The sequence below is a fragment of the Ctenopharyngodon idella genome, chromosome 24 (assembly GCF_019924925.1).
Source record: "Ctenopharyngodon idella isolate HZGC_01 chromosome 24, HZGC01, whole genome shotgun sequence".
In the NCBI taxonomy this organism is placed as follows: domain Eukaryota; kingdom Metazoa; phylum Chordata; class Actinopteri; order Cypriniformes; family Xenocyprididae; genus Ctenopharyngodon; species Ctenopharyngodon idella.
Window position 1 is genome coordinate 15,039,071 of NC_067243.1, and position 23,889 is coordinate 15,062,959.

Genomic DNA, 23,889 nt, shown 5'->3' on the forward strand with positions numbered 1-23,889 from the left:
GAGGGACGCCACACAACTCAAAGGGACGTTCCTCACCACGGTACTCCAGAAGAGTAACATGGGATTTGGCTTCACCATCATTGGTGGGGACGAGCCGGACGAATTCCTACAGGTCAAGAGCGTCATACCTGATGGACCTGCAGCCCAAGATGGCAAGATGGACACAGGTGAGAAGGTCAAGGAAATCAAGACCTCTTAACATATGTGTTTCATTTCAAATTTGTGTTAACCTTTATAAGTTTGTTATATTCTAGCAGAAGGGAGAATTGGGTTATGAATCTATGAAACTTTGATAATATTTTGATGTAAAGTGATTATTATATAGTAGGGGTGTAAAAGTACATGTATTCATCCCAAACCGTCACGGTACGGACGTCACAGTTCGGTGCCTATAGTCAGACGACGAATACAGTCAGTCATATGTGATCCACACTCCAATCCAGAAGGGTGCGCGTGTGGTAATGCAATGCTGTTTGCTAACCACCACAACAGAAAAAAGCGAAGAAGAAGAACAGAAGATCGATGCACAGATATGTTTATGTGTAATCTCTCAACCAGCGTTTCAACCGCGGAAAGACATCAATAAAACAGCTTGAGAATAATATCTCACGTAGCATTACATTTACCTCAGGTAAGTCATTTAGTGTCCACAGCAGAGAAATGAACTGTAGAGGGGAGCATTTCACTAAATATATGCACGATATTAGCATTAGCTGAGATTCTTAAGAAAATGTTAAATATAAATGAATTTATTTAAAAAGAGAGATACAATTTGACCAATGATTGTCACCCCAACCATAGTTACTGTTGCTAAGAAAGACAAACAATGCCAGCAAGCCTAATTTTCCAGCTTCAGCGGACTGATTAATATGCTGACACTTATCAATATATAAGCAGTGCTGAGCAGCGACCTCACATCTCAGGAGAAAACCTTCAGTGCATGGACTAGGAAACATCATTATCTCTGTAGCGACCGCTTGACAACAGTCTCTAATAGCTTGCACAGAGCTAGCGCAAGGTCACGGTTGTCGCATTGTGTTTTTCTCTGATGAAAGAGCGTGTTTGAGTGAGTCATCACAGGCGGACACCGTAGGCTTATTTGCTGCTTTTCCATAAGTTCTCTGTTCTCTTGTAGAGGAACTCTTAACCTAGTACAGAAATCTTGTGTCCTCACTGCGAGTCTACCTTTCTGGATGGCTTGTTTGTTTCCTTGATCATGTGTTAACTTTAGAAGTGAATCACATCTGTGAGCTCTGAAGATGACATCACTTCCCAAGGCCCTCACAGATAATGATGCTGGCTGTGGCTTTATTTGCATATGCCTCCAGCTAGCATTGCAATTTGGGCTTTGGTGGGATCTTGTGTGTTTTATCCGCTTTTGATGGGGGAATGGGGTCCTTTTTATAGAAGTCCTACTCTATTCTGCACAAACATACACAGTTGGCTTGTGCAATTTCAACAGGCCTCATGTTGCCTTTATTACAGAGATGTCTCATTACTAGCCAGCTTTGCTGATAGCTTGCTTAGTCGGTATCTACAACTGTCTGTACTTATGCAACTGACTTTCTGTGTGTGTGTGGAGATTACTTTAATCCAAAGTGATATGATTTAGTAAACATGTGGGTTAAAGAAAGGCTATTTTATTAACCCTGAGTATGTGTGTCCTTAAACATGATATAATAGCCCTGACTGTTCCAAAACCTTGTGAGCTTCCTTGATGTCTGTGGTCACTTTAGCGCAATTTTGGTGAACTCTCGTGGGCAAAAGAGGTCAACTGCTTTCTGACCTCCGATAGACTGCAACATTATTACCACTTTTAAGGCCCAGAAAGGTAGTAAAGACATCGTTAAAATAGTTCATGTGACTACAGTGGTTCAATCTTAATGTTATAAAGCGACAAGAATACTTTTTGTGCGCAAAAAACAAACAAAAATAACAACTTTATTCAGCAATTTCTTAACTTCCCTGTCGGTCTCCTACAGTGTTGACTTAGTAAACACAGTGCAGTGCTTCCGCACCAATAATGAGCCGGTGTTCTGGCGTAGACCCCGGAAGCGCTGCACTGTGTTTACAACGTCAACACCGTAGGAGACTGACATGGAAGAGAAGAAATTGTTGAATAAAGTTGTTATTTTTGTTTGTTTTTTTGCACACAAAATTTATTCTCGTCACTTCATAACATTAAGTTTGAACCAATGTAGTCACATGGACTATTTTAATGATGTCTTTACTACCTTTCTGGACCTTGAAAGTGGTAATAATGTTGCAGTCTATCGGAGGTCAGAAAGCTCACGGATTTTATCAAAAATATCTTAATTTGTGTTCTGAAGATGAACGAAGGTCTTAAGGGTGTGGAACAGCATGAGGGTAACTAATTAATTAAAGAATTTTCATTTTTGGGTGAGCTAACCCTTTAAGAGGACAACTTTGCACGTCACACAAATATTAGCCCTTGTGTGAAATACGCAGGAGACTCGACTTAGTTGATTCCAATGGACTTTGACATTAGCATGTTGCTAAGCTAACAGCGTGATACTCTAAGCACAAATACATACAATACACAAATATTGTGTAAGAATGTAATACTTTACAGTATTGAATTAAATAAATATATTTCTAATTGACATTTTTTTGATTTTTTTTTTTTTTTTCACTGAGTCGTAGTGCATTCTGGGATTGCTTTTCTACAGTGTCGATGAAGTTTTGTTCTGCCTGTTGGTAACAGGCGCACTTGCTTGACTACAGTATCCTGTAACTGCATCACTGTCTCTCATTGGTTGTCATCGCATTGCTCATTTGCATAAAATTGAAGTCTTCTCTACTTCATAATAAAACATTGGTTGGTCATGCCACCAGAATTAAACTGGTTTCATTGAAAATTAATGACTTGCGGTTGCTTTTTCATTGTAAACCACTCAGTGTGAACACCCGTTCAGAAGGCAGCATAATTATGTCTTGCAAGAGAGCCGATATCCTTAATAATGAAGATAATTTATGTACATACACATTCTAGATGTGAGAGCGATGACATAATGCACTTGGGAGTATGGCACTTCATATTTTTTTTAAATATGCATGTTTAGTACTCTCATTTTTTCATCAGGTGATGTGATCGTCTACATCAATGACATCTGTGTCTTGGGCACCACCCATGCCGATGTGGTGAAGCTCTTCCAGTCAGTCCCCATTGGCCAGAGCGTCACTCTGGTGCTGTGTCGAGGTTACCCCCTCCCTTACGACCCAGAGGACCCCTCTGCTAGCTCCTCCATGCCCCCTTTGGGCCTTGTGGATCACCCCTTGCTGCTCAATGGAAGGAACAACTATGAAAATTACATGGAGTACATGTCTTTGACTGGCCGCTTAGTACCTGAGCACGGCGAGGGCCTCACCCCACATCCCCACCCTGGAGACACCCACCTGGACGGCTCGCAGCCTCCATCCCTGACCACACCGGGACCCCCTCCCGATGACAGCGTCTCCATGGCGTCATCTTCGGGAGCAACCGCCGGGGCTCAAGTGGTCCCTGAGCTTCTGAGTCTCACTATAACCAAAGGCACAGAGGGTTTTGGGTTCACCATAGCGGACAGTCCCACAGGGCAGAGAGTCAAACAGGTGCGCTGATATCCATTAAGAAACATTTTAATGCAGTGGTCTCAAACTGAAATTAAATTATATGTAGTGGCCAAAGGTGATGTCCAGCCTAGGAAAATTGACATCTTCACCCTTTAGTTGAATATTATTAATTAATAATTATTAACATTGTTAAAGGTTTTGTAATCATAATACATAGTTGTGCTTGGAGTCTATTTTATTTGTTATAATGCAATGAAACATGCCAAATGTTGTGGAGATAATTTTTGGCCAGGCTGTAATACCAAGAAATTATGAACACATGCAAAAACAAGAGAGAACCAACAAAATATTAATAACTGATTATGTTGTAGTCAGTGTATGCTTTTTTCTGTGAGCTTTTTTTTTTCTTTTCTTTTTTTAGTAAAATAAAACCTATAGCTTGCCCTTTTTGCCAAATAATTTTGTCAGATAAATACATTAACCAAGTTTAGTTTTGTTTTTCATTCATATTTAAAATATTTAAAAAATATAAAATATTTTCCTCATATTTTTGTAAAGTAATAAAAAACAAATATCCCCTCTGGACATCACTTTTGGCCCCTACTGTATAAACCAATGGAAAAAATATTAACAAATTTTTAAATAAATTATATTTTTATTTAACGTATTTGTTCAACTGACTAGTGGCTTTTTTATATAATTAGGATAAATATAGTTATATTATTTATCTAAATATGATATATATATATATGAGAGAGAGAGAGAGAGATAGATATAGTTATTATATAATAAGAATTATAAACAAATATATTTATATATATGAGCAATATATATTGCGTTTATACAACAGTTTGACCAAGTCACTTTAGAACTAGTAACAAAGGAATGTTGAGTCACTCCATTGAAACTCATTTTATTTTGGGAAGTTAAGGGAATTTTCCATAACAGCGCTAAAACAACGTCCTTTGTTTGCAAAAGTCCCTTTCAATTCAAAAGTCTCTTGCTTCTGACTCATTCACTCGTAAAGTTTGGCGCCATCTAATGGCGTATTAATGTAACTTTCACGCAATCCATATTACGCACTAATGGACCCTTTCTCAATACCAAATACAACACATTATTTATATAAAATAATATTTGTTGAACAACAATATTTAAATTAACAACAATAGACATTATAAATTACAACAGAAAATAAACACAATTGTACAATTCAGTCAAACCTACAAAAGCAGTGCTCTACAGGATGTAAGTTAAATATAGCCTTAATATTAAATTATTAAATTTAACATAGCCCAATTCGATTTTCTCAGTAACAAGTAATAGATTAATAAGACCAAAGATTGCCCATTTTATATACCCAAAATGAATTATATCTCATGTTTAACCACTATAAGCAAATCCTTGAAGCACTGGCCGAGATGAAGCTGTTCTCGGTGGATACACGAGCCCTGAACGGCCGCTGACGGCCTGGAGCTCGCATCTCCGAAGACGTCTAAACAAATTGTAAAATAGGCTTCTGTTGTACTTATGATAAGTATGGGGCGAGTGTAATGGTCAAACCAAAATGCGAAAAGGGAAAATTCATTTGCAAGCTGTATTTAAGGATATTAAATGGTTATATGTCCTGTCTAAATTCTTATATGCAGGTTTATCAAGCGTAATATGTGTCATAACTGTTTCAATACGTTTTGATCAGGTTCTGGAGCCGCAGGGTTGTCCGGGGTTATGTGAAGGAGACTTGATGGTGGAGATTAATCAAAAGGGTCTCCAGGGACTCAACCACACACAGGTGGTGCAGCTGCTCAAGGACTGTCCAGTGGGAACAGAGGCTACGCTTGTCATTCAGAGAGGAGCAGCAGCAGGTGCGCACATTTCCACCCTTCATTTTTGAAACCAAGTTCATCAGAAAGGTACTGAAGGTTGCCTGAAATCTATTCTGGACTCTGGCAAAATGAAATGTTCACTGAAAAATGAAAATTCATTTACTCAGCCTCATGGTTTTTTTTTTCTTCTGTGGAACACAAAAGGAGAAATTTTGCTAAAATTGTTGCTCCGAAACCTGCTAAAAACCATCATAAAGGTTACATAAAAGTGGTCCTTATGGCCTGTGCACTATATTCCAAGGCTTCTAAAGCCTTACGACAGCTTTGTGTGAAAAAGAAACCAAAATTTAAGCCTAATTTCATTGAAAGCACATTGTTATTGCTGTTTGCAGAGGATGTTTCCAATATTTTCTTTTCCTCACATTGGCCAGGTATGCTGATAATTATTATTTAAAGATGACAGAATATTGATTTTTGGGTGAATTGTTCTTTTGAAGTTTGGGTAGAAATGAGGAAAGTAACTTTGTATATGTCAGTGCTTCAGTTTTTAGTCTTTTCTAAGCTCTCTGAACATCAGCCTAATTTGCTTTAAGCTTTGATTTGGAAATATTTTGAAATAATATGAGAGAAATACTCCTATTATCGAGTCCTCACAAACCAGTACATCTCAATTTCTCAGACTCAAACTGTTTGCTTTCAGAATAACTGAAGCTGATGAGCTGTTTTGGGGCAATTTTAGCAAAGTCTTCGCAAGATTGCACACTGTATCATCTCTTGGCTAGAGCTGGTGACAGTTATTAGCAAAACAGACTTGAGCCAAGCTAATCTACTAATTCCATGCGCGTCCACTTATCAGAGTGCTTACTTTCATTAAAATGTCCATGCAGAGTGTAATATTTTATCACTCTTCATAATTAGGATATTCTTAGAATGGAAATTAATGAAGCAATTAATAGAAACTTCTTCTATTAGTCTTATAGTCTCTCCATGTGTACAGTAAGCCTGATATGTGTTCTTAAGATGCTTGTCCGTTTCTCTGAACCGCTATCAATCAAGTAATTACACCCACGCATCCTGCCAATTACGCTGTGCGTCTGTTCTCACCTCCTCGGCGTGTTTCATGACTATATCGAAGGCTACGGTCTTAAAGGACCGCTCAGCAAACACTCCGAGGCCTCTTGTAACGGAGCGAGAGACATCCCACGTGACTCACTGGCTAAGTGCGAGACCATTCAGTTTCCTGCCGGCGCTCTGCCAAGAGCCCGGCCAGCGCCGGCCATGTTCACAGCTCTTTTCCCCGGTTGTCTAATTAAAACACGACTCCCACACTGAGCTGGTGGAGATAAACAGGAAGACGAATCAGAATGCAGAGTGGCTGAAAGGGGGCGGGGCATTCAGCGAACAGGCCAATCAGAGCGTGTAACTTCCCTGCAGGAAGCACTGAGGGAATACTCTGAAATAGATGCTGATTGAGGAGACATAATTTATTCTTAGTGACGTGAAGAGTTTATATTATCATAATTTACATAAATTTACATGAATATATCTATTTAAAGCAGCAGGATGAATGGGCAAATAAATGTCAAGACAAGCATAATTTCACACCAGAACAAGAGCGAATATCCACAATTCTTACCGGGGTTGAAATACTTTTCAGTTAATTTTTTTAAATAAATAAGAAATGTGTATAGAATTTCAATTTTTTTTTAATTTTAATACTATTTTAGTATTAAATAAAAATACTAAAAAATATATATTTTGTATTTTTATTTAATAGTGTTTAGTTAGGACTAGGAATGGGTGATTATAGCTAAAAAAAAACCTCAACATTTTGTCATATTCAGTATATATTTTGATCTTTTTTTTTTTAAAATATCTTGTAAATATCATATTTCTGTAAAGTTATTATTTAGAAATTAAAATGACTGTTTTATGGTCAGAGCAGTATTGTTACTATTAAATAGTTTTCAATAATTGAAATAAAGCTGAAAAAAAAATAAAAACTAGGTGCAAAAAACTTAAAAGAAAATCTAAAATGACTAAAACTAAAATAAAAATAATTAAATACATTTTAGAAACATTAAAAAGATTAATAAAAATGACAAAATCACAATGAAAATGACAAAATTACTAAAACTTAGCAAAAAAGTTCAAATTAATTTAAAATATTAATTCAAATAATACTAAAATTAATATATATATATATATATATATATGTATTAAAATTATACTAAATTAACATGGAATCATTATTTCAAGCAGCTGTTGTTGACGATTCAAAAATGAAAAAAGTAAAATACGTTGAAAAATCTAATTGAAAATAAATCAAGGCTTGATTTCTACGCTGTTTTCACTAAATAAACAAAAGAAAAAAATATATATATATTTAATCTTGTTTTGTTTATATGCACCATTAGAACAAAACAATACATAGAAATAGACAGCAATATTTACTTACATGTAATTCTGCCAAAAAAAGCATAACAAATATATTGCAAATATCAATATTTCACCCAGCCCTAGTTAGGACCAGTTATTGGATTGCATTTGCACCCATGTGCCTGTATAAACGCAACTTTTGCAATCATTTCATTAGATTTATTTCTGTTAAAATCTGAAATGATCTCATTTGGCAGCACACTGCCGAGGGAGGTAAATGCAATAAGAAATGCATTTAATTCTGAATGTTTCCAAAGTACTAAAAGAATCGTTAATGGAATCGTTAAGGAACTAGAACTATTCATGATTCCCATTTCAAATTCTTCAAGCATTTCTCTACCTTATTAGTGCAGCAGTCAGAGCGCAAAATCACTGTCCATCTTCTTTTGTCAGGATTATTGACACAGGTAGGACTGGACAGGCAGGTGCGAGGTGATAACTATACTCTTCTGACTCTCTAGACTGTCGGAAATATCATCAGGGCCATGGCATTTCAGCAGTGCCGGCAGCTCTCTTACATCCTCTTGGCTCTATTCCATCTGGGTCTCGGAGTACTCGGAGCTGACAGTCACCTCAAGTCTCTCATGATACCATCTGACTCACCTTTCAGACTTCACCTGAGAGAGACTCACGACATGAACAAAACCCAAGGACACATGAGGCGCACTGCGCTTGCAGCACGCGACTGATGCCATTGACAGAACATGTCCTTCAACTTTTAATTTGGACTTTTTTGAAGGTTGTTTCAGTGTTCAAGTCAGATTGAAAGCAATCAAGAAGTCTTGCATGCAAGCTACACCGAAGTTCTTTGGTTTTTGTTGTCCATATGGCATCTTTTGTGATGCATTGGGGGAGGATGAGGAGTTATGGAGTGGCACGACTGTGCATATTTGCCCGAGGCTTTATGTTTAGCCCTTCGCTGCCAAGTCGTGTCCTGGTCATATAGCGTTTGATGTAATCCTGTTAGTTTAAGTAGGCATAAAAATGCCTTATGCTACAAATACTCACGTACACACACCCAGACATACAGGCCACACACATGCATGTGTATTTTCATGCACACACACATACACACACACACACACACACACACACACAATAGTTCGTGATTGAAAGAAACAGGTATGAGACTAAGAAATGAAAAGTCATAACTCATTATTCTCACAGCACCTCCAGCCATGGTATAATCGCATTGCAGATGAATCTTAAACAACCTTCTTCTTATTACAGTCAAATCACAAATGCACATTATGCGTTTTATTATATGGGGAACTTAATATTAAAAAACAAAACAAAAAAAGCAGTATTATGGTATTACGGCACTGTAAAAAGTAAAAATGTGCAATTTTAACTATATTGTTTCTATCAGATCTGACCCATAAAAATGCCTTTCCATTTGTGTCCGTAAGATACTCAATAATTATGACAATTTCTTTATTAAAAAATAATGTATTTGTAAAAAAGTTAGTTTAGATGTTTATTTAGGTAATTTAGATTATTAATATTATTATGAAGCATGTTAAACAATATTAAGTATAATATTCTTATTCACTATTAGAATTATTATCAGTAGTATTTTTCAAAAATTGTGTAAATAAGACTAATTTTTATTTTTCTGACCCTTTTGGCATTTTTATATAAAGCAAGAAAAAAAAAACAATGTTAGTAGCGTCAGAAAAATAATTTCTTATCCACATTTTCTTCTCAAGTAAATAGGTAGGATGTCAAAAAATAAATTTGTTATAAATAATGAGTTTTTGATGTATTTAATGGAAAATGAATAAAATTAATCCAAGCACGAAGAAGGCAGGATAAGTCATGCCAACATGGCTGGGAGCATCAGACCAACTGCAACAATGAGCAATTAAAGACATATTAAGATGATTTTAGGCAAAAAGGATGAAAAATCATAAATACACCCTAGTGGAAAAAAAATACTAACATTTATTTGAAATACATTTATTTTGTGCTAAGTATACTACAAATACATTTACATATATATATGTGCTAAATAAAAATACCCTGCAATTGTACTTTTGGTATACTAAACTTATATACTTAAAGTCTGATAAACTGGAACAACTAATTTTGTACTTAATGCACTTTAATTGTGCGGAAGTAGTGCTGAGGTCCAACTAAAGATATACTTAAGTATATTTGATTGTGCTAAAGTGGAACTATTGCAAGTATACACTTAGGCACACTTTAAATATCTTGCATTTAAAGACTGATATTATACAGAGATTATACAATCCTTATTAACAGTGATATTAAAACACATTTTAGGCATAATATTAAGAAATGTGCATTGGGCAATAAAGAAATACTCCAAATAAAGTTGAATTATAATTTTATATCAGTAAGTCTTAAGTGATACGTCAATAAATATGTTAATGGTTTGTATATAGTATACTTAGTATGAAATAAATGTATTTTAAATAGATTTTGGTATATGTTTTTTTATATCAGTCATTTATAATTTGATTTAACGGTTTATCTTTTTTTGACCAATAGGTGGCACTATGACCAAATTGATGTGGTGTGGTCAGAGTAAGATGACAATGACACATTCAAAGTTTGGTGTCAGTATGTCAAAGCATTGCAGAGATACAGCCTCAGAGTCATTTGGCGGACAGGAAATTTGGCCGACTATAGTCAAACTGATATCTATGTTCTCGGCATGACCCAAAGAATCTATTAAGTTTCATTACAGTAGGGAAATTAATAAAAAGTTACTAGCATAGCCGCAAAACTTTTTGATTACCTTCAGGGCATGGTGCTGAAGACACATACCGAGTTTTGTAACGATACGCCAATGCATTTGTAATAAATAGCATTTTACAACAAATATCAAAATGGCCGACATGGGAAAATTGTGCATCGTTCGACTTTGCATACTGCACCAAATCTAAAGAGAGAGTTTTGTGATTTTTAGCCCAACCGTTAAAAAGTTATAAGCAAAAATGTCCATTTATATATCTCCTGACCACTAGGTGGCACTGCTCTGAAACTGCAGGTACACTCAGAACATGGTTATCATAACACAAACCAAGTTTGGTCAGAATACGCTGAAGGAGATATAGCCTCATATTCATTTTGGTGTGCTCTTTGTCGAATTTGCTTGCGCGTTATTCGAGAATGATTTGACGAATCAACTTGAATTCCATAAATTTTTGTCAGCATGGTCTGAGGATGATCTGGTTAAATTTTCGGCCTAGGAGGAATTTGAAAAAGTAAGTTTTGCAGGAAATTCAAAATGGCGGGAATCAGAGGAAATTTTGTTTCTAGCCCTTATGGGGCGTTCACACCAGACGCGACTTGCGCGAATAAATAACGCTATTCGCGCGTAGCTGGATGTTTGAACATTTTGAGTTTACTCGCTTCATTCGCGCGTGAAATTCGCTTCACAACAGACGCGAATTCGTGTCATGAGAGGGGCCTCTGCCAGGCGGCTCCAGTCTCCATTGTTGTTTCGGATTTCTGCCTCCTCTCGATACGTCGTAATCACGTCACTACTAGAGCAAGCTCCTGATTGGTTAACGCGGCGCGAATTTTCGCCAAAGTTCAGATTTTTCAACTCGCGCAAATCAAACGCCCGAAACGCTCAATTCTCACCGCGTCATTTGTGCGAATGGCGTCATTCGCGCCGCCTCATTCGCGCGAATCACGCCATAGGATGTCTATTTGCGTCTTTGCATCGACTTAACATGTAAATCACTCGCGCTTAACGCTTCATTCGCGTCTGGTGTGAACGCACCATTACGGTTCAAAAGTTATAAGCATAAACGTGGGTGCAACTTTGGACAGTTGGTGGCGCTAGAGGGATTGAGTTAGAGACTGCAAATTTGCTATGGTGACAGTTCAGACTATCCTCTATCTGTGTGCCAAATTTCATAACTTTTCCGCAGGTGGTTCTGTGGGCTGCCATAGACTCGAGCGGAAGATGTATAGATGTATGTAATACTAATACTAATGCAATTTTACTACTGATATAAGGAAGCGATACTGAGCTATTTGTAGGCTGCTACAGTGGTATAGATACAACACATTATGATCATTCAGAACTGACTGAAAATCACAAGAGTTGTAAAAATCTTGTTTAGTGTCTGTTGCCTCTTTTACAGAGTTTGGCTTCTGTTCAAAGCTAATCAAAGCTAATGATGTAATTACCTCACAAACAAATGCAATAAACTTTCCTCACTTAAGACCCTACAGGACAACAAAGTGAAGGGGACAAATATTATGTGACTATTATGAAAAAATTGCTATTTTACTCTTTAAAGAAGATCTAATGATATTAATCTTTATCTTTCTTTCTCTGTCAGGCCTCTTCACACCCTGGGATCCCACAAAACAGGTAAATGGGTTTTAAATGTTTAGTTTGTCAAACATCTGTTTGTTTTTGCATGTTCTTGAACTGACCTTGACTTAAACTGCTGTAACTTCAGAGGCTTAATGAATAGTAAGACCAATTATTAGATTTGTTTTTTTTTTGTTGTTGTCTTTAAAAAAAAAAAAAGTGAAAAGTCACAGAAATACTTATATATGTACAGTAGAATATTTTCTGCCAATATTTGCTTTTGAATTGATAAATAATTTCAGCAGGTATGCTGATTGAATTTTGACAGTTGTCATTCTGCGCCAGTGTTTGCTGGAGAAATGATCAAATCATGTTTTCGTGTAATGTAAGAGGATTTGACCACCTGCACACCTCTGGCTATCCGCTGGCCTTTAGCAAAGACCTTGGACTAGCGTCTGATGGCTGAAATCCCTCGGCAGCTCAGAGCGAATGCAGCATCAATCTCCGATCGCTCTTAAAGACAAACCGCAGCCGTGAGTTCTTAGTCTCAGCACGTGTTCAGCTCCACGCTGGATAACACTCTGATGAAACCCGACATGGAGATGTCCCGGGTGACAGATGCATTAACGCAGTCGCCATGGGTGGCGTACTTAATCAGTATGCTTCTTGTGCTGCTGCATTAGCAAACAAAAAGCTTTAACTGACAGCAAAGTGGGCCTTTTTAATATGTGTGTGTGTGTGTGCGCGAGGCGTGCGCTAGAATGTGTTTATCATGAAGAGAAATTATTCCGAGCAAAGATTATGCAGGTGATACTCAATTGATATTCCTCCTCCTCTGTCCCCGAGACCTGCGGACTCAATCATTCCGCTCTGTGATTTATAGCTCTGGCAGACTTAAAAACAAAACTCCTCATTTCTGAAAATAGATTCACTTGAAGTTTTAAATATTAAAGAAAGAGATCACGCAAAATGAAAATTCTGTCATTATTTACTCACTCTCATGTCACTCCAAACCTGTGGGATTTTTTAATTTATTTTATTTACTGATTATTTATTTCACAAAATAAACCACTTCAGCATGATACAAACCCGTCTAGAAGGGTTCAAAATGATCTTTTTGTCACTCTAGCCAATGGCGAGTGAAAATGTATTATCCATAAATATTTCAAGAAGGCCATGAAAATGTATTTTATTGTATTATTTTTTTATTTTATTAAATCTGTTTTTTTATATATATTTTTGTTCTTTTATTTATATACAGGAAAAAAATGTATAAATATATACATTAAATTCTGCTTAAAAGTGTACAGTTCAGGAAGCAGAAAATGTGTGTTTGTGTGTGTGTGTGTGTGTGTGTGTGTATACATACATACATATATATATATATACATACATATACACATATACATATATATATACATAAACACACACACATATTTATATATATATATATATATATATATATACACATGCATACATACATATGGGTCAAAGACGTGACGGGTCATTTTTTTGTCCAAAGGCCTTAATGATAATAAAAAACAAAGATATGACATCCGAAAACATGTACATATAAATGGAAAATGTTGTATTATTTTAAAAACTTGTACTAAATATAAAATGTTTGATTGTCCTTTTGCTAGCTAGCTAGATATCAGCCTGTTAGCATTGTTTGAAAATATCATCATTCGGTATAACCAAAAGCATCATTTGGTAAAACCGAAATTTTGGTTAAACCAAATGACTTTTTTGGTGACAAATTTTGTAAAAAATGACGAAAGCAGTGTTAATTGATTATAAACACCACATAATCTCATTGTTATCACTTAATAAAACTTCAAAATTAATTATATCTCCATTATGTTTTTTTGCACTTTTAAAAACCTTATTCGTCATTGACCCATATATATATATATATATATATATATATATAAAATGAAATAATAAATTTATAATTAATTATAATTTATAACAATTATAATTTATAATAAAAGGTTTCACTTAACATAGCTTATTGGCCTTTATACAAAAATATTTATCTGAGGAATTGGCTAATTCTAATTGGCCAATCAGAATCGAGTATTCCAGCGAGAGGAGATATTTAGCAGAACATCCAGGCTGCTCTTGTCACTATCCCACATCAAACAAATTCTCCACAGTGTTTTTAGTCCTCTGGTCTGATTTCCCTTAGTTTTACATGCCTTAATTACATTGCAGGTCCACAAATGCTGTTTGAGAAACTACATGGACTACACATCCCAGGTTGAGTTTCTCTGAAGCCTTGTAAAGTAATGAAAACATTTCATTTAGCACATTCACATTTAGGTATTTCTAGAACTATCCTTGATATCTAATTTCATGTGAGTTCACTTTTATGTCGGTGTGAGATACATCATTTTCAGGAAGCCGTCCAGTTCAGCTGGATTCAGGGCTCGTAATGGAATTGGCAGGTTAAACAGAGAGCTGCAGGTGAAATGAACAGCTCACAGGAAATAGGATCCATTAGCCCCCGGGGCGCATGACTGTAGCACAGATACTTCACTTCACACATTAGTTCCACACTTAGGGCTTAATTCTTCTCCCCTGCTGAACCTCCAGAGAGCGATTGGACTGCTAAACTCTCTCCTCGCAGAAAGTAATGACAGGGGTCACCTTTATGATAGACCGAATGCTCTCTGTTTGATCTTTTAAAGGATCTACATGGGAGATTTTCACTACTTTTTAGTGTATGTATATGTATTATCTCCTCAAACCGGTCTATTGTCTGTATTGTCCTTGCAGTGGGACCCTCAAGGAAGCCCCCAGACCAGCTTGTCGGCCACTTTGCTCCCCCACGGTGCTCCACATCCCGGCCAGACGCTCCATCGCTCCTCTGTTCCGGACACAGAAGGCTTCCACCTGGGCAAGCCTGACCCCTACGACCTCTATGAGAAGTCACGTGCCATTTACGAAAGCAGACGTAAGTCAGAGCTTTTGGTGGGCAGTGTATTCTAATCATTTATATTCATTTGCTTAAAAATAAAGCAGTTTTAGGACTGTTAGTTTTTGTTTCCCCACAAATTCTTTTTTTTTTACTTTTATTTTGTAATTCTCATTTTTCTCAACAATGAATCTCAATAAATTCTAATTAGTGGTATATAATTATTTACTGTTTGTTATGTTATTTTATGTTATACTATGTTATGTTATTTTATGTTATGTTATACTATGTTATACTATATTATACTATATTACACTATACTATATCATACTAGATCATACTATACTATATTACACTATACTATATAATCATACTATACTATATTATGTTATGCTGTTATATAATATTATACTACACTATATCATACTATACTATATTACACTATACTATATAATCATACTATACTATATTATGTTATGCTGTTATAATATTATACTACACTATATCATACTATACTATATTACACTATACTATATAATCATACTATACTATAATATACTATATCATACTATACTATATTATGTTATGCTGTTATACAATATTATACAACACTATATCATACTATATTATACTATACACTATACTATATCATACTATACTGTATTATACTATACTATATTATACTATATTATACTACACTATATCATACTATACTATAATATATTACACTATACTATATAATCATACTATACTATATCATGCTATATTATACTATATTACACTATACTATATAATACCATACTGTATTATGTTATGCTGTTATACAATATTATACTACACTATATCATACTATATTATACTATATTACACTATACCATATTATGGTATGCTGCTATATAATATTATACTACAGTATATCATACTATATTATACTATATTACACTATACCATATTATGGTATGCTGCTATATAATATTATACTACAGTATATCATACTATGTTACACTATACTATATCATACTATACTATAATATAATATACTATATCACACTATACTATATCATACTATACTATATTATGTTATGCTGTTATATAATATTATACTACACTATATCATACTATATTATACTATATCATACTATACTATATTATATTATACTATATTATACTATACCATATTATGTTATACTATATTATACTATACTATATTATGTTATACTATTACATTATACTATATTATACTATACTATATTACACTATACTATATCATACTATAATATATTATGTTATACTACGTTATACTATATTTCACTACTATATCATACTATACTATATTATACTATATGATACTATACTATATTATTCCGATTTTTCACATTATATTAATGACAATCGAGAGCCTTCATTTTCATGAAAATCATGTCACAACTAGAAAAAAGGCTTAATTTTCTCTGCAGTATGAGCCTATAAAATTCTTGACAGGCCCCTTGAAAATCCCCCCACATATGAGCTTTAATAAAGCATAAGGCCAGTTGATAGTTCAAAGTATTTTTGAATAATTTGATTGTTTGAAGCTTTCATTTCTTATTCGCACAGAGCCGGTCCCACCTCGGACGCTGACAGACTCTACAGGCAAGTCTATTGTGCTGCTTTCCCTTTCTTTATGTCACAGAGCACATATGCTGTTAGTCACATTTCAATAGCTAATTTATGTAACCCATGTGACTTCAGTGCTCTATCTTTAGCTCTCTGTCTACCACTATACTCTTATTCTCCTACATCAGAAGGTTCAGCACTCCGGTTTGTGAGGCGACCTACATAACGTGTGGCGTTCTCTGATCCTTCAGCTTGCGGTTAGGTTTAGAGATGGTTTGATATTCCTGAAGAAGCCCTGATCTTTGCTATTATGTCAAACATCCCAAGGAAGCACCATGAATTAACATAAACTTGAATTGGGTGTGCTTTGTCTAATCTGTAATTCTTGTTCCTCAGGTGTGGAGTACCAAGAAGTGGAAGTGCACCTGCTGCGTGAGAAGACCGGCTTCGGCTTCAGGATCCTGGGTGGAGACGAGGCGGTGCAGGCTGTGAGTCCGGAGGCCCGTGACAAGGCTCGTATGGGGCAGGATAAACAGATACTGGCTCATATCTGTACAGCTCCACGAGCAGCAGATGGAAACACACACCTGACAAATTCATTTCCTTCTGCTACATATATGACATTAGCAGTATCATGTTTTTTTTGGCATGTACCATGATAATATGATGGTATATGACTATAGTGATTATTATAGTTTTGGAAATTTCACAGTAATTGTTAGAGCTGGGCTGTATGATGATATAGAAGTCTTTTATGCTTATCAAGGCTGCATTTATTATATAAAAAATACAGTAAAAACAGTAATATTGTGAAATAATATTACAATTCAAAATAACTGTTTTCTTTTTTAATATTTTTTTAAAATGTAATTTATTCCTGTGACGCAAAGCTGAATTTTCATTATCATTACTCCAGTCTTCAGTGTGTAGTTTTCAATAACTATTTCTTATTATTATCAATGTTAAAAACAGTTGAGCTGCTTAATATTTTTGTGGAAACATACATTTTTTTCAGGATTCTTGGATGAATAGAAGTTCAAAAGAACAGCATTTATTTGAAACAGAATCTTTTGTTACATTATACATGTCTTTACTAACAGATTTAATAAGTTAATTGATGTCAATAATTAATAAATTATTGATGTCAATAATCTTGATGACATAAGTTTGTGTCCATCAAGCTTGAAAGGGAATTTTTAAACTATTTAAGTTGCTAGATACACATTACTACATGATTGTTATGTAATGTATATAACACTGTGGGGATGAATTTCCAGAAAAATTAACTATATTTAGAGATGTATTGCTACAATAATATAAAAATTACTCATAAGGTGATATTTTTATTATAATGCCCAGCTCTAATTGTTTTGTTTTTATTTTACATTACAGTTTTGAGCTTGGATTTTCCATAAATAGTTTTTTTTTTGTCATTTTAATTTTTATTTATTATTATTCATTTCATTTTTAGTTTTCATCCATTTCATTCCATCAGAAATTGTTCCATCTGCCTCTGACGAGACACTCAGCGTTGTGATTGGTTTTTTTACATGTCAATCAGATGTGCTGTTGTTTTGACAGAATACTTTGCTAGTCTGAAGGCAGGCTTGAAAAGTAATTTCAGATAAAATTAATTTCAGAATTTTTGGTCATATTTTAGTGCTTTGTTTTATTCTTTTGAACTGCATTTTTTAGTTTTATTTTAGTTAACAAAAGTATTGTTTACTGTTTACTGCATAATAGTTATCATTAACAATAACAGTAACCTTGTTCAGTACCACGGTATATATCAAATAGTATCAGCATCTGCTAGCATTTATGGCCACTGTACATCAGGTGTGCTGCTTTATTTTACACAGATTCTGTGCAGAATTGTGGCTCATTACTTTAGACTGAATTGTCATGGATTTCCTTGAAATTCAAATGACAGTTTATTAACAGTCGTCTCTTAGCTAGTTGTCTTTGCCAATCTCTGCTATTTTAATTTACTTTTCTTAAATAAATACCAGCAGTAGAGCGACTTTCTGTCAGACTAGACATGTATAAACCCATCAGCTTAGTCAAGAAAATGGCTGTTTGAACATGTAATGTAAATCTGGTGACAGTATTATTATGAGACTGTGAATGTCAGTTCACATTAATGTGATGACTGATTTTTCTTCACAGATTGTGATCGGAGCAATCATAGAGAACAGCCCCGCGGAGCGCGACGGCAGACTGCGTCCGGGAGATGAGCTGGTCTCGGTTGACAGGATGCCCGTGGCGGGGAGACCACACCGCTACGTCATCGACCTCATGCACGCGGCTGCACGAAACGGACAGGTCACCTTGACCGTCAGGAGGAGAGTTCTGCCGCAGCAGGGTGAGCAAAACTCTCCAGTGACACAAAACAAACAATTATATCCTAAAATCCAGTCGGTAACTACACTGTCAGGGTTTCTAAAACAACAAATTCCTTAAGATTGGGATGAGTTATATATGGATGAGTTGCATGGTGCAACTTAAGACAAGTACATTTTTAGTTTCTTTAATAACACTATAAAGCCTACTGCATATTTGATATGCAACTTTCTAAGGCCTCAAAATTATCAACATGATTAAAACTTTGCTGAAAACCCTGTTGTACACAATCTACTACATGCCTTCTGTCGTCTGATTGATTGTTTATGGGTCAATGGACGGGTCATTTTTTTGTCCAAAGGCCTTAATAATAATAAAAAACAAAGATATAACATCCATGATGTATGTAAGGTAGTACAGCTAGATCTCTTTTATTGAATCCAAAAGGTTTTAATTATATTTTGCTACATATAAAGGTATTTTAAAGATTCTGAAGTGTCAAAAGGTCATTCGGTTTAACCGTCCAAAGGCCAATACAGCCATTTCATTTGTGATTAAAATATCTTAAAATGTAATAAATGTATATATTTTTTATTCTGGCATGATTTTATAACCTCATATATCAACATAGTGCAAAATGGTATTAAAATTATGTGTAGAAGTAGTTGCTTTGTTATGAGAAAGAATGTCCGGAAAAATGAATTTCATTGATGTCATTCGGAGTATCCAATATAAAGGGACCATTTTGGATCAAGTCATGTGGTCAATATCATGTGACAGGATGTGACATCATTCAGACAAAGTAACTAAAAATGTATGTTTTCACTTGAAACATCAGGTCATTCGGTACAACCGCTATAAAACATGGAAAATGTCATAATATTTTAAAAACTTGTACTAAAAATAAAATGTTTGATTGTCCTTTTGCTAGCTAGCTAGATATCAGTCTGTTAGCATTGTTTGAAAAATATTGTCATTCGGTATAACCAAAAGTGTCATTCGGTAAAACTGAAATTTTGGTTAAACCGAATGACTTTTTAGTAACAAATTTTGTCCATCTTGTAAAAAATGACAAAAGCAGTGTTAATTGATTATAAAAACCACATAATCTCATTGTTAACACTTAATAAAACTGTAATTATATCTTCATTATGCTTTTTTACACTTTTAAAAACCTTATTCGTCAATGACCCATATACTTTTTTTAGCAAGTAAAAGGCCATTTAGTATAATAGTATATCTTTCCTGATTTTTGTAAAGTAAAAATAAGAATAACTTTTTTATTGTTAGTAATATTTCAAGATGAACAGTTGCTGGAATGAAGCAACTTAGGTTTACTTGATTATCCATATATCATTTTTTAGAAAAATCATGTTAAAATGTGAGTTTGAAAAATGAAACTTCAGTCTTTTAAGGAATGTTTATTTGTTCATCTCTCAATCATCATTACATTTCACTGCATTATTTATTTTGCCTCCACAATGAAAACTACAGAGCTTTGATCATAAAACTAAGCATTTAAATATCATCTTAATAAGACAAATTATTGGGAGATATAGACTGACAACTGATATTTATATGCACTTTATGTAAGTACTTTACTCATTCATTTATATTTCAAGCTAGCAGAATTTCATCTTACTTTTAGGCCATATAAATATCAGCATATGCACCAAATTGCATATTTTGCTCAGTTTGAGCCTCTGAATAAAATTGATGTTTTTTCACCTCGAGTATGAGCATTATATTCTCACTATATCATATTATATGAGCCATAAAAGCCTGATGTATCAAAAACACATATGCAAACCAATTACTTTTTTTATATTATCGAAAGGTTCAAACTGTTCCATTTAAAAAAGAATTATTTTTCTGAATATTTTTTCATACGTCAGGCTTTACAGGGTTAATGGTCAACATTATCAAGAAGTAAAACCGCAGTAATTGGAGGCAGTTATTTCTGTGTAATAGCTTGAGTCACATTGCTGTGGTTTGTGTTTGCATTGGCTGAGACTGTGTGTGCTGCCACCTGCAGGCCAGCCATGTGAGGAAAATGGTGCAGTGGCCAATCAAAGCAGTTCTCCCCGGGGTCATGCAGTGTGCCCGGTCAACTTACCTCCCACCACTGATGTAGTTATCCACCGCAAGGAAAGCGAAGGCTTTGGTTTTGTCATCATCAGCTCCCTCAACCGTCCAGAGACCACAAACACAATAAGTAATTCCTCTCTTCACATAGCTGTCTGGTGAACACTAATGCATTCTTTTACACATGGTACTGTTTTAAAGTGCACATGTATTGAAAGTCTGGGATCGGGCGCTATATCAGAGAAGACAGTCCACAAGGTTTAACCATAAAAAAGTCATTGCCTTTCAAAGGAAGGAAGCTGATGCGTCTTATCCACATTTGGGTGAATTTCACAAAACCTGTAAAAAAACAAAAAAAAAACAAAAACAAAAACCTATTCGGCACCTATTCCATCCCAAAATGAAAAAAGAGTTTTTTTGGGTTTTTTTGCATATAGCAAATGAAGCCTATTTTAGAACTATTAAGATTACTATTAAGAATTTTTATAATAGTAATTTATATAAAATAAATTTATAATAGTATATTATTATATATATATATTATTATTATTATTATTATTATTATTATTATTATTATAGCAAATGAAACCTATTTTAGTACCATTAAGATTACTATTGAGAATTTTTATAATAGTATTTTATATTTATAATTTTATATAAATTATAAATATAAAATAAATGTATAATACTAATATTAATAAATATTTCTAATTATATTAATATTAAATATTTGTTGTTGTTATTATTATTATTATTATTATTATTATTATTATAACAAATTAAGCCTATTTTAGTACCATTACGATTACGATTGAGAATATTTATAATAGTAATTTATATAAAATAAATTCATAATAGTAATGATAAAAATTATATTGGTTATATTATTATTATTATTATAGCAATTGAAACCTATTTTAGTGCAATTAAGATTACTATTAAAAATATTTATAATAGTAATTTATATAAAATAAATTTATAATAGTAAAATTGATAAAAATATATATATTGGTTATATTGATATATTTATTAATACTATTATTATTATTATAGCAAATGAAACCTATTTTAGTACCATTAAGATTACTATTGAGAATATTTATAATAGTATTTTATATTTATAATTTTATGTAAATTATAAATATAAAATATATTTATAATACTAATATTAATAAATATTTTAATTATATTATTATTAAACATTTATTATTATTGTTATTATTATTATTATTATAGCAAATGAAGCCTATTTTAGTACTATTAAGATTACTATTGAGAATATTATTAAAGTCATTTATATAAATTATAAATTAATAAATATTTATATCAACGAGATTTTGATGAAAATGTTACAATGTTAAAAATAATTAACGGTACTAAAATAGACTTAATTTTCTTTATGGAAAATATTATTTCTTACTTTTTATATTTTTTATATTGCAGGGAAGTGTGAATTTCTTATTATAGACTTTTTAACTGAAATATGGCCAAAATATTTTACATGCATTTTTCATAAAATTCACTATTCATATGTTTTGTAGCTGTGCCACATAAAATCGGCCGCATCATCGAGGGCAGCCCGGCCGATCGCTGTGGGAAGCTGAAAGTTGGTGATCGTATTATGGCCGTCAACTGTCAGTCTATTATCAACATGCCTCACGCTGACATTGTCAAGCTGATCAAAGACGCTGGACTCACTGTCACCTTGCACATCATCCCAGAGGAAGGTACGATCAGAGTACATTACAATAAAGAAAGATTTCTGTCTTCTTCCTTTGAAAACACAGTCATTTTGTGCCCTAGACGTAAACGGTGCTCATTCGGCCCCTACATCGGAGAAGCAGAGTCCCATGGTGGCCCAGAAGCACAGCCCTCAGACTCAGTCCAGCCCAGCAGCCCAGCAGAGCCCGACCGTGGCTCATCCCAGCCCACCAGCGCCCCACCCCAGCCCGGCCACCACGCAGCCCAGCCCTCTGCTGATGGAGCCGGGCCCTGGAGCTCCACACAGCAGCCCACCAGTGACTCAAAGCAGTCTCCCTGTGAATCAGCCCGGCCTGGAGGCCATGCAGTCGGTCTCAGTGGTGACTCAGGCTGCTCCTGTTGTGGATCCAGGCATGCCTGGGGTTCAACCCACCTCCATCGGATCAGTGCCGGTACCACCACAGCTGTACCTTCATGACACCAGGTACTGTTTGTCATGTCTAATATAATATTAAAACTTGAATCTATTTATCCATCCATCCATTTATCCATCCATCCATCCACCCATCATCTATTTATCCATCCATCCATCCATCCATCCATCCATTTATCCATCCATCCATCCATCCATCTATTTATCCATCATCCATCCATCCATTTATCCATCCATCCATCCACCCATCATTTATTTATCCATCCATCCATTCATCCATCCATCCATCCATCCATTTATCCATCCATTTATCCATCCATTTATCCATCTATTTATGCATCCATCCATTTATCCATCCATCCATCCATTTATCCATCCACCCATCCATCCATCCATCCATCCATTTATTCATCCATCCATCCATCTATTTATCATCCATCCATCCACCCATCATTTATTTATCCACCCATCATTTATTTATCCATCCATCCATCCATCCATCCATCCATTTATCCATCATCTATTAATCCATCCATCCATCCATCCATCCATTTATCCATCCATCCATCATCATCTATTTATCCATTCATCCATCCATTTATCATCCATCCATCCATCATCATCTATTTATCCATTCATCCATCCATTTATCATCCATCCATCCATCCATCCATCC

At 34.6% G+C, this 23,889-nt stretch overlaps 1 protein-coding gene across 7 annotated transcripts in view; it reads left to right on the top strand.

Annotated features, from left to right (window-relative positions):
- magi2b (membrane associated guanylate kinase, WW and PDZ domain containing 2b) overlaps nucleotides 1-23,889 on the top strand; it is a 105,367-nt gene that overhangs the window by 68,866 nt on the left and 12,612 nt on the right. For 6 of the 7 annotated variants that reach the window (XM_051884420.1, XM_051884421.1, XM_051884419.1 and 3 more), the window contains 11 exons: nucleotides 1-167; nucleotides 3,104-3,612; nucleotides 5,273-5,438; nucleotides 12,164-12,195; nucleotides 14,920-15,097; nucleotides 16,655-16,690; nucleotides 17,051-17,166; nucleotides 18,821-19,016; nucleotides 21,030-21,209; nucleotides 22,621-22,806; nucleotides 22,883-23,264. The exon at nucleotides 1-167 is cut by the window's left edge and continues 16 nt beyond it. In XM_051884420.1, the coding sequence (XP_051740380.1) occupies nucleotides 1-167; nucleotides 3,104-3,612; nucleotides 5,273-5,438; nucleotides 12,164-12,195; nucleotides 14,920-15,097; nucleotides 16,655-16,690; nucleotides 17,051-17,166; nucleotides 18,821-19,016; nucleotides 21,030-21,209; nucleotides 22,621-22,806; nucleotides 22,883-23,264 (2,148 nt within the window). The remainder of the gene's footprint in view (nucleotides 168-3,103; nucleotides 3,613-5,272; nucleotides 5,439-12,163; nucleotides 12,196-14,919; nucleotides 15,098-16,654; nucleotides 16,691-17,050; nucleotides 17,167-18,820; nucleotides 19,017-21,029; nucleotides 21,210-22,620; nucleotides 22,807-22,882; nucleotides 23,265-23,889) is intronic. The other variant, XM_051884418.1, reaches the window with a different exon arrangement.